The sequence below is a fragment of the Rana temporaria genome, chromosome 4 (assembly GCF_905171775.1).
Source record: "Rana temporaria chromosome 4, aRanTem1.1, whole genome shotgun sequence".
Classification (NCBI taxonomy): domain Eukaryota; kingdom Metazoa; phylum Chordata; class Amphibia; order Anura; family Ranidae; genus Rana; species Rana temporaria.
Genome location: NC_053492.1, coordinates 403,637,084 through 403,649,663, shown reverse-complemented (window position 1 = coordinate 403,649,663; position 12,580 = coordinate 403,637,084). Strand labels below are relative to the sequence as shown.

The window sequence follows — 12,580 nt, the reverse complement described above, 5'->3', positions numbered from 1 at the left end:
CCAGTATAAAGGAGCTCCAATGAGTTCTGTGGAAACTACCATTTTGACCAGTCCTGGAATGTTTTGTTATGCACTTAGAGAGCTCCCACCCAGTCTGCATTTCACGGTTATAAAGATTGATTATTTGAGCGTCTGTGAATTCTCTGTCAAGTTAAACACAAGGTCTTCTTTTTTTTTTTTTTTTATTATTATTTTTCTTCTACTAACTGGATGTTTTGCACTCTTTTTCCGGGAAGTCCCCTGGTGCCAACAAAAAAATCCACAGCCGGAGTTGCTTTATTCCTTATTTTTTAACAATTTACATTTTGAGTAGTAACCTGATACTTTGTGGCCATTTTTTTTTTTTTTTTACATTAACGAGCCAGTGCACCCAAAAAAAAAATGGCCACAAAGTATAATTGCTGTACATTGTCATAGCTGGTAATGTTCTGTATGGCATTGTGTTCATTCTCTTAGCGAATTAATATCACAGGTATGTAATTGAATCCCAAATCACATCCTCCGTTCACTTTTCCGAACATGTCTTTTGTAATGAAGCAGTAGGGTGCCAAGTCAGGTCTGAATCATAGTTCATAGGAGCATATAATGATAGTGCACCGACTCCCACCTCTCTATTGCTCTTTATGCCTCAGACTCTTTGATTTATTGCAGCCAGCTAAGTTTATATCTCCTGTGTCGTGCTGCCCTTAGATACTGTTGCTATGTTCTGAACATTGGTTTGACACAACACCGAAGAAATTTGAGCCCAAACTTTCCTTGCCAGATTCATTTTCTGCTGTCCTTACTTTCTAATTAACCCTTGAATGTTAATAGGGTTGAGTGACAGGGCAACTGACAAACTGGAAATTTCCACTTCAGTAACCTGGGTCGTTAAGTACATTTAGAATACCTTGAATTTTTTTTCCTCATCTAAAAATCACATTGTAAGACACATATATTTATTTTTTTTTTTTTTTTTTTTTTATGTATGCTGAACTCCAGGCAAGCAGCTAAATACATGGTTTAAACATTTAATGTGAACTGTTTTATCTGTCAAAGGTTTTGTAATTCTGTGCTGCTAGAATCGTGAACAAGGCACTCTTGCTAATAACCTGCTTAGCGCCTTGACCTCCTCCACAGCAACCGCACAACTTAGACAAGAACATGCACCCAGCATGCTGATTGGGCAATAAAGGAACTGCAGCACACTGATGAGTCATCCCTCTGCTCAGACGGCACTTCCTGCGGGCTTGTTCATTGTCCGGATTACTTAAATGGCTGCATCTGTAAGCCCCAATAACACCTGCATGTTCCAAAAACATGCAAAAACCCTTTTTTAATTTTTTTTTTGCCCACCGTCTGAAAATGTAGAGCGCACTTTTGGTGCCCGTAGTTGTTAATGGCACCCCAAACGCAGCTAGCTGATGTGCAACGAACAGGTGCAGGAGCTTCTTTGGCATGTTTGTCGCATAGGACAGCCTTTTTAAGTGAGAGGGGAGGTTGTGGGGAAATCAGCACAGGCGCACACAGCCAGCGCAGCACCCGGCTACACATGTATTATATTTTATGTATAGCTACTTGTAGATGTACAATGATGAATATCAAAATATAGCTTTGAGATGCTTGGCGTAATGTGCCTTCTGTAGATGACAGTATCACTTTGTTATATCCTTACATTTACATATACAGTATGTTAACTGCTTTTAGTTTGAGATTTGTAAACCTCTTCCTGAGAATTCCACTGTTAGGCCTCATGTACACTGCTGCTGGTAAACGGACGATTAGGAGTAGTTGGGCATTTTTGTTTTCAACTGCTCCTGAACTGCCCTGTATGTCATCTTATCAGTACATGTACACATAGTCCTTTACAGTCGTTTCTAGGAAGTTGAGTTTTTAAAGGCTTTTTTTTTTAACGCAAAAAAATTAGTTTAAAGGCATTTCAAGCACCAAACACTTCTAAACGCGGCTAAACACGGTAACTCACGTTTAGCCACGTTTTTGTTTACAGACGTTTTTCATTTTACAAAGACGGCCATAACAATCTATACCTCTACCAGAGTAAAATCACTAAAATGTTAGCCTTTGAGAACGCCCTGGAGGAGGGGCAAAACATGTCAGCTGACAGCTGTTGGTGACATAAGGTCTGGCCTGTAAGATGCACACCAATGCGATACTTCCGGTCCGCTGTTCTGCTTGCATTATTTTATACACAAGTGAGTGTATTTGGATTCTAACTACATTTTTTTTTTTTTTTTTTAATAAACTGAATTATGCTATATGGATCTCTTATCCTGTCTATGTTCATACTATGAGTTAAAATAACACCGGTATGACATACTACTTTGGGATATAGAACATAACCACAAAGGTGGGCCACAAGCCCCAGCATAACCAGGATCATCATTTATCGTTGGGTGAAACGTGTTAATGCATATACTTCAGACCACGCATTGACTGCACAAAACGGTCATATTATATGCCAATAATGTTGATCTCATATGTCTCTATAACAGAGGTCGACAATATCCGGGCACCAGGTCGCAATTGCGACAAGAAATTGTGACCTGGCGCCCGCCGGTAATTGAGGCCCCGGCTTTGCGGCCTACAAGGCCGTGAAGCCGGGGCCTCAATTACCGGCCACCGCAGGCCTGCCGCGATTGCGCGGTGGGGGCGCACGGAGGCACTCTAATCCAGTGTCTCCGTGCACCCCCGCCCCGCGATTGCGGCAGGCAATTGAGGCCCCGGCTTTGTGGCCTTGTGAAGTCCCAAGCTCTCCCTTCTGTGAGCTGGCGACATCTGGTGGTGGCTGTTGGCATTACATGTTAAAAAGCAATTCTGAGTGAAAAATTACAATTTTCACTGCCATCTCCTTTCCTCACATTTGAACCCCCAAACATTATATATATTTTTGAATCTAACACCCTAGAGAATAAAATGGCTATCGTTGCAATACTTTGTTACGCCGTATTTGCACAGCTGTCTTACAAGCGCACTTTTTTAAGAAAAAAAATACGCTTTTTTTAATTAAAAAATAAGACAACTGTAAAGTCATCCCAAATTTTTTTTATATTGTGATAGATAATGTTAGACAGAGTAAATTGATACCCAACAATTGCGTCCGGTCGTGGAATGGCGACAAACTTTTACCCTTTAAAATCTCCATAGGCGACGTTTAAAAAAAACTACAGGTTGCATGTTTTGAGTTACAGAGGAGGTCTAGGGATAGAATTATTGCTGTCGGGTTACCCTAAATTTTAGCATTGACTCTTGCATAAACTGGCAACACTGGAGGGGAGCACAATTTTGCACCTTTTTTGTCACAATTTGAATGAATGAAGAAACACAAGGATATGGACTAATTTATTATGTCATTTTCATTGAATGTATATTGGTTTATTTTTCAATAATGTGTTTATATTGACATTTGCATGATTCTTACGAAACCAGGCAGCGCTCAAACTAGTATATACTTTTCTCAAACTTTTTATCTTGGATGAGCCCTTGAAGTAATATTCAGGCCTCAGGGAACCCTGCTAAAAGGTATCTACAGCTCTTGGTATGTTGGCCAAACCACACTGCTTATTTGCACTTGTGGGCAGTGGTAAGAATTCCCTGTTGCACAGGTGGCCAGTGTAAAGTAAAAAATTCAGCAGTGGTGATTTTACGGCCCCCATGTATTGGAGGACAGTGGAAAGAATGCTGCTTACATTGATGGTTAATGTGGGGCCTCCATATATTTGGGGACAGTGGGGGAAAATGTGAACATAATCACTGGTGTCAGTGGTTACTTCCAGAGAAACAAGAGGAGAAGCTTCATTGACTTATTTTCAGTAGTTTTGCTGAATGGTGTTGGTGCCAGATCTATGTGGGTACCATCAGGCAGGAGCTCAATCCCTCGCTGTTCAAGGAACCCCTAACAATCTCTGGAGGAACCCTAAGATTTTACAAAACCTTGGTTGAGAATGGCAGGCTTAGATAGAATGTATGAGTTGTCCATGTATTACTTGAATTTTTGGGGTCCATCAGGCTCTGCAGTGATGGTGGTATATTACTGAGCAAAGTTTGAAAACCACTGGTTTAGTGTGTAGAGGAAACTGTTTTTTCCAACAAAACTTATTTTATAGGTGCAGGTAATATGTTAGGTCAGGGGTGTACAACCTTTTGAAGCGGAATGGTCACTTAAGCAACTTGGTAACGGGTTGCTGGTCACAATCAGCGGAGGGGGTGGATGGCAGGGCCATGTCCGCTCTGCATATGCAGATTGGACATGGACACAGCCGGACGGGATTGGAGGTAGGACACAAATCGGTTTACACCTGCCACTCCTTGGAGGTGAATGGAGGGTCCAATTTGGTTGGACTGACCGTGTGAAAGGGGCCCATGGCTGCTTTCACACTGATGCGCTGCGGTTTGCCCGTGCCGCGGGTGCAATGCAGTGTACCCTTTGGCTTTTCTGCACTTTGCAAGTTTTGGTGCACTTTCAGAAAGCTCACCAAACTCTCAGGTAATAACAGAAGTCTATGCTCTGCGGATTAGTTTGAAAGCAGCCCAGTAACCACTGCAGAAGAGAGATGCCCATATATACAATGTGATTTTAGTAATAAACTGACCTTTAATAACGGCCTTCTATTCTATTCCATCCCAGAGCAGGAGGTTGAGGGCCACATCATAGGGCTACGTGGGCCACGTGCCCCCGGGCCAATGGTTTGGCACCCCTGTGTTGGGGACGGAGGCTTCTCGGGTATTGCACTGAGGTTTGATAGTGTGCTCCCAAACTACTCCATGGGCCAATTTGGATGTGAGCCCTTAGTGCCTGCGGTGCCCTGAAATCGAATGCCCCGCAATATTGATGAGATTTAGAGTATGGCCCAGTTCATTCTGGCTGATGTGTAATGTCTGATGTGAATCCATACAAGGCCATCATTCCCTACCCTACCATTTATCCTTTGTGCTGCTTTGTTAGCTGTAATGTTACTGTTGATAAAAATGCTCTTGGAAGGCCATATTTCATTATTTGATTACAAACTGGCTTGACATCATCATTGCTCCATCCTTGTGTGTATATTGTCATCTTCCACTGACGCACTGTGATGCTGGAGGCAGTGGCGGCTGGTGCTCAAAATTTTTGGGGGGGCGCAAACGAAAAAAAAAAAAGATTGGAGCCTCACTGTGCCCATCACATGCAGCCACTGTGCCATCAAACACAGCCACTGTGCCATGCCACCAAATGCAGCCACTGTGCCATCAATTGTCACCACTGTGCCATGCCATCAAACGCAGCCACTGTGCCATCAATTGTCACCACTGTGCCATGCCATCAAACAGCAACTGTGCCATCAATTGTCACCACTGTGCCATGCCATCAAACGCAGCCACTGTGCCATCAATTGTCACCACTGTGCCATGCCATCAAACGCAGCCACTGTGCCATCAATTGTCACCACTGTGCCATGCCATCAAACGCAACCACTGTGCCATCAATTGTCACCACTGTGCCATGCCATCAAACGCAGCCACTGTGCCATCAATTGTCACCACTGTGCCATGCAACACAGCAACTGTGCCATCAATTGTCACCACTGTGCCATGCCATCAAACGCAGCCACTGTGCCATCAATTGTCACCACTGTGCCATACCATCAAACGCAGTCACTGTGCCCCTCAACTGTTGCCACTGTGCCAATTGTCACCACTGTGCCCTTTAATTGTCACCACTTTGCCCCATGATGCCACTGTGCCCCATGATGCCACTGTGCCCCATGATGCCACTGTGCCCATTGTCACTCACCACTGTGCCCCATGATGCCACTGTGCCAATTGTCACCACTGTGCCCCATGATGCCACTGTGCCAATTGTCACCTCTGTGCCCTTTGTCACCACTGTGCCCCATGATGTCACTGTGCCCCTTTCCCTGTAAAAAGCACTTACCTGAGGATTCCATGTGCTCCCTCGATGTCTTCTGCCGCTGTGGTGAAGCTTCAGCCAATCAGGTTCCTGATAACCAGAATCCGGGAACCTGATTGGCTGAAACGGCCGTTTGTCTTATACAATGAGCGCAGATTGCCTGCGCTCAGAGTATAGACAGCTGAGAGCCGGAGAAAAGCCTATCAGAGCCGCTGGCTTTGATAGGCAGTTCCCCTCAGCCAACCAGCTGCCGCTATTCGGGTAACCGGCGTCCCGCATCCGGTTATCTGAATAGACCAGGCAGCGCTGGCAACCAACAATAACATACATTTGTGCATTTATGCACGAATGTGTGTTATTTGCAAGAGGGGGTGGCGCTGCAGCGCCCTCTATAGACGGCCGCCAGAACTGCGGCTAAAATGTCAAAATGACATTTTAGCCGAATAAAAGTTCTTAAAGGGCCCGTTTTTTTTATTTTTTTTTTATTTTATTTTTTTGTGACTGTGGGAGGGGGGGCGGCGCACGTGCGTCCCTATGGACGGGCCGCCACTGGCTGGAGGAGAACAGTTAGGTGTTAGTAGAAATTCTGTCATGGTGTAGTGTTACTACCCCTTTTAAAAAGTGAGGTTACACAGACTTTGTAAGTTGAACTACCAGTACATAATCTCTAGCACAGCTCTTCATGTACAGTGTGTCTGATGCTAATCTTGGATCTGACACTTTCCAAAATGTAATTTTCATACTCGCATTTATAATTCATATTCCTTTGCAATATGAAGCAACTTCCCCGGACTGAGCCTCATTTGGGATCCATTTTTATCCTGCTCATGTATCAGACAAATGAAATAAGATATTAAATCGTGACAATACATTTTACATTTAGAAGACTGATGGAGTCTTGTGTAAGGGGCCTAGAAAAGGAAAGCTCATTTTGCAGATTCCAGTTGTCCATTTCCTATTCTATAAGAGATCTGGCTGTGAAAAACTGCTGTTTTCTATCCACCACTTTTTATACATTCTAAAGCGGAGTTCCACTAGTTTATTATAAGTCAGCAGCTACAAAAAGTGTAGCTGCTGACTTTATAGTAAACACACACTCGCCTGTCTCGCGGTCCAGCGACGCGGCTACCCGAAGCCTCGGTTCTCTCCCCCGTCTTACCGGCACACAGGAATCACTACTGTGGGCACCCGGTTTTGCGGGTTTTTGCTTGCGGGTTTACAGCCAGTTGCGCAATGCGTGAGCTGCGCTGTCCTGAATGGGCGAGCAATCTTCTGAGACCTGTGACGTGTCCCAGAAGATTGAAGGGAGGTGAGAGGGGAAGTCGCCTAGGCGGTGGAAGAGGGAGCTGGGTACCTGTCAAAATTAAGTCCCCACTCGTCCCCCAAAAAATGACATGCCAAATGTGGCATGTCAGGGAGTTGGGCGTCCTTAAAGTGGAATTTCCACCTTTTGGGTGGAACTCCGCTTTAACCACTTTGCACCTGGGCCAATTCTGACACATGTAAAAATCTGCTATTACTTACGCAATTTTTTTTATTGCGCACGAACACACCTATTATTTGGGGAAAATATAAAAGATGTTTCGCCAAGTAAATGGATACCTAATATGTCATGCTTTAAAACTCTGTCCGCCCATAGAATGGCGACAAACTACGATGCTTAAAATTTTCCATAGGTGACGATTTAACCACTTAAGGACCGAGCCTCTTTCTGAGATTTGGTGTCTACAAGTTAAAAGCCGTTTGTTTTTTTGTTTGTTTTTTTGCTAGAAAATTACTTGGTGCCCCCAAACATTATATATATATATATATATATATATATATATATATATATATATATATATATATATATATATATATATATATATATATATATATATATATATATATATATATATATATATATATATATATATATATATATATATATATATATATATATATATAATATATAATATATAATCTCCTAGAGAATAAAACGGTGGTCGTTCAATACTTTTTTTTTTATGGGAAAAAAAATCACTTTTTTGAATCAAATAAGACGGTAAAGCCCAATTTTTTTTTTTTTATATTGTGAAAGATAATGTTACCCTGAGTAAATTGATAAGCAACATGTCATGCTTCAAAGTTGCGCCCGCTCGTGGAATAGCGGCAAACTTTTACACTTAATCTCCAAATATATATGGTTTGAATCTCGGCCAGTTCTTCAAATCATCTATGAATTGGTACTTTGTTCTTCACTTCAAAGTAAGATTTTGCCACTCATTTCAAGATTGGCCTATGTACTTAGAAATTATTTAATAACCACTTTTAAATAGGGTCCACAAGCAATGGATCTGTCTAAAGTAGCCCATACATGAATCTTCCTTTCTTCCCTTTTTTATTATTTTTGTATGTTTTAACCAGCGGGTTACTCAGCTGTTGAGCAAAGTGGTGCATGCACAGTTGTCTGTGTTATAATTGGTGTCTGATTGACGAAAGCTTGTTACCTCCCTCTATGAGAGCCCTTAATAACACAACTCTCATTCTGATGTTACACCTGGCTATTGGATTGGGTTGAGCAAGGGGTCGTTTTATGGCACACAGACTGAACGTGTTTTTCTATTTCCACATGGAAGTATGTTCATGAACATGTACTGTACACTTGCTGTAACCAGACGTCTGCTAACAGTGAAAACTTTGAAGGCAAAAATATTCTGTCATGAAAGGGTTAAACATTATTATAGAAATTTACAAATTTTATTGGTAGTTTGGTATTTTTATATGTACCCCATCATTCGATCGGATTGGTATAATTCCTGATCTCATGATGTCTTTATTCTTTCTCTTCTAGGCAAAATAATGAAAAAAGTGCACCAAAACTCTTGATAAGACTGATTGGGGTATAAGAAACAGCCACGCTCATGTTTTCTCCCGATCAAGAAAACCATCCCGCCAAGGCACCTGTGAAATATGGGGAGCTCATTGTACTGGGGTGAGTATTGTGTTCTTCCCCTTCCCAATCATGAGCCTTGCGTGATCTTTGTTCCTTTGCTTTGTTTCATACAAGGATGGCCTTTATTGCAGATGTTGATGTTTAGTTCCAAGTAGCTCTTGCCACTGTACAACTCTGTATAAATTCCAGCACAATGTTTGTGTGTGGGGATGACTGGGGAGTTCATTCATCCTGTGCAGGTCAGTTAAAATTAGTGAAGATCGGCACCCAGAAGAAGCCAAGTAGAGGGTACCGGCATGGGACCTTGTGGGCATCAGACTATTGGAGCCAAGCAAAATTTTTTTGCAGACTTTATTTTCGCTTCACTAAAGGTGTTTGATGCATGCTAGCACATTATAACCTAAACTGCCCGGTACACACACATACATGCGGCAACAAGAGATGACTTGCTTCACCCCACCGGGGCACCCTTATAAAACCCTATATGGGTAAAGCACCCTAATGTAATTTTTTTAAAGATATGATTGTGGTTCCAAAAGATGCCAGATCGGGGCAATGATTTTATCCATTTCAAAGAAATTAGACACCTGGCTGCCATTAAAACATGGTTAATCAGTCTGAAAGCAGTTTTGGCCGTGTTTTGTGAAGGAAGCCCCAGTAAAAAATGTGCTAGGGCCTGTGGGATCGAAAAATCAAAGCGCAACTGCAGTAAAGATCTAGTGGTCTCCCAAAATGAGTGGGATTTTGGGCATTGCCAGTATATACAGTGGGGAAAATAATAATTTGATCCCCTGCAGATTTTGTAAGTTTGCCCACTTAAAAAGAAATGGAGGGTTGATCATTTTTATCATAGGTGTATTTTGTATTTCTGATAGAGACAGAATATCATCCAAAAATCCAGAAAAAACACATGATACAAATACTATTAGTTAAATTACAGTTCAGTGAGTCAAGTATTTGATCCCCAAGCAAAACATGACTTAGTACTTGAAGAAACCCTTGTTGGCAAGCACAGAGGTAAGGCGTTTCTTGTAGTTGGTTATCAGGTTTGCACACATCTCAGGAGGGATTTTGGTCCACTCTTATTTACAGATCTTCTCTAAGTCCTTAAGGTTTCTTGGCTGTCGCTTGACAACTCAGTTTCAGCTCCCTCCATAAATTTTCTATAGGATTAAGGACTGGAGACTGGCTACGCCACTCCATGGCTTTAATGTGCTTCTTCTTGAGCCACTCCTTTTTGTCGCCTTGGCAGCATGTTTTGGGTCATTGTCATGCTGGAAAACCCATCCATGACGCATCTTCAGTGTTCTGGCTGAGGGAAGAAGGTTCTCGCCCAAGATTTTACAATACATGGCCTCATCCATTGGTCCCCCTCAATGTGGCAAAGTCGGTCTGTACCTTTTTTGAAGAGATGCAGCCCCAAAGAATGTTTCCACCTCCATGCTTTTCACCAAGTACTAAGTCATGTTTTGCTTGTGGATCAGATGCTTATTTTACTCACTGAACTGCAACTTAATTTATAGCATTTTTTTTATGTGTTTTTTTCTGGATTTTTGGTTGATATTCTGTATATCATTTTAAAATACACCTATGATAAAAATTATAGACCCTTAATGATTTTGTGAGTGGGAAAACTTACAAAATCTGCAGGGGATCAAAGAATTATTTTTCCCACTGATCCACATTTCCAACATGTAGATGACCAAGTAGGATTGATAGCATGAAGTGTTTTAGGGGTAAGGTACCGGTGAAACAAAATGCAATATTGGTTCGCTATATAAAGGGTACATAAAGATGTTTTTATCCGCATTATCCCAGATACCCTTCCACTCCTCAAGTTAACACAGATCCTTTTTAACTACTTGCCGTCGCCGCACCGTCATTTTACGTCCACAAGGTGGCTCTCCTAGGCGAGACCACGTAAATGGACGTCCTACCCTTTAGCCGCCACTAGGGGCGCGCGCGCGCGCCCCCCGCTCGCCCCCGACTCCCGTGCGTGTGCCCGGCGGGCGCGATCGCCGCCGGGCACACGCGATCGCTCGGTACAGAGCGGGGAACGGGAGCTGTGTGTGTAAACACACAGCTCTCGTTCCTGTCAGCAGGGGAAATGCTGATTTTCTGTTCATACAATGTATGAACAGAAAATCAGTGTTTCCCCAAGTGAGGCCACCCCCCCCCCCCACAGTAAGAACACACCCAGGCATACTTAACCCCTTCCCCGCCCCCTAGTGTTAACCCCTTCACTGCCAGTGGCATTTTTATAGTAATCTAATGCATTTTTATAGCACTGATCGCTATAAAAATGCCAATGGTCCCAAAAATGTGTCAAAAATGTCCGAAGTGTCCGCCATAATGTCGCAATACCGAAAAAAAAATCGCCGATCGCCGCCATTACTAGTAAAAAAAATATTAATAAAAATGCCATAAAAATACCCCCTATTTTGTAAACGCTATAACTTTTGCGCAAACCAATCAATAAACGCTTATTGCGATTTTTTTTACGAAAAATATGTAGAAGAATACGTATCGGCCTAAACTGAGGAAAAAAAATGTTTTTTTATATATTTTTGGGGGATATTTATTACAGCAAAAAGTAAAAAATATTCATTTTTTTCAAAATTGTCGTTCTATTTTTGTTTATAGCGCAAAAAAAAAAAAAACGCAGAGGTGATCAAATACCACCAAAAGAAAGCTCTATTTGTGGGAAAAAAAGGACGCCAATTTTGTTTGGGAGCCACGTCGCACGACCGCGCAATTGTCTGTTAAAGCGACGCAGTCCCGAATCGCAAAAAGTACTCTGGTCTTTGGGCAGCAATATGGTCCGGGGGGTAAGTGGTTAAGAAAGAAGTGTTCTTTGAAGGACAAGTGTACCTTCAGTACTTTATCTGTGCAGTTGATCACATCGACGTTCTCCCCAGAGGACCCCAAACCAGTTCTGCATTTAGAATGTACAGAGTGGGTCTCTGTTTTGTGTGGTCTTGTGGTGAATTATGTGCGACCAAAAAAAGAGTCGCTTTCCCTGAAACCAGCCACTTCTAAAATAGATTTTTATTGCAGGGAAAAGAACAGGTTCCTTATTTTTAATCAATAATCCTGACCCTTGTAAACATTACACAAATGTTATATTAAATTGGCCTTCCTCTTGGCTGCTTTGTTCTGTCCACATATTGGTGAATTTAGCCTTTGCTGCAAAACTAGGTACTAATGTTATTTTTGTCTACATTAACCTTACTGTTGGCAGCCCTGCATAGTTGCTCGCATATTTGATAATTTCAGAATCCATCCTAAGCTGCAAGACTGTGGTGTTGTGCACCATGACGTAAGTCTGTGGTGGTGAACTAATTCCAGGATCTTGTGGAAAATCAGTTTTTCGGAGGCTTTACACCCAAAAGGGATAACGTTAAACCACATTTTCTTTTCATTTAACCTGGGCAAATTTGATAATATACTGTAACCTCCTACCTAAACCTGTTCTTTCCCTGTGCTTTAAAAGCAGTAATCACAGGCCAGTATAAAAATTGCGGCTTCCTACTATGCATGCGTGAAGCATGGTCCCCATCTTCTTCTGGGACACGCACAGGTCCCAGAAGGCGATTGGGGGGGAAGGGTGGAAGAGGACACAAGTGGAAGTGATGTGTGTCGTAATGGGACGGAAGAAAATATCCAAAAACGAGAGGGGGGTGGCGAGTGGTTCTGTTTTCATAGGAGTCCCTCCTTAACTACATTTAAGCAGGACTTGTTTTCCAGAACTTTTTTTTACC

At 42.3% G+C, this 12,580-nt stretch overlaps 1 protein-coding gene across 2 annotated transcripts in view; it reads left to right on the top strand.

Moving 5' to 3' along the window:
* PELI1 (pellino E3 ubiquitin protein ligase 1) overlaps positions 1-12,580 on the top strand; it is a 107,856-nt gene that overhangs the window by 62,390 nt on the left and 32,886 nt on the right. For both annotated transcript variants that reach the window (XM_040351228.1, XM_040351229.1), the window contains exon 2: positions 8,718-8,858. In XM_040351228.1, the coding sequence (XP_040207162.1) occupies positions 8,788-8,858 (71 nt within the window). In that variant the 5' untranslated portion in view covers positions 8,718-8,787. The remainder of the gene's footprint in view (positions 1-8,717; positions 8,859-12,580) is intronic.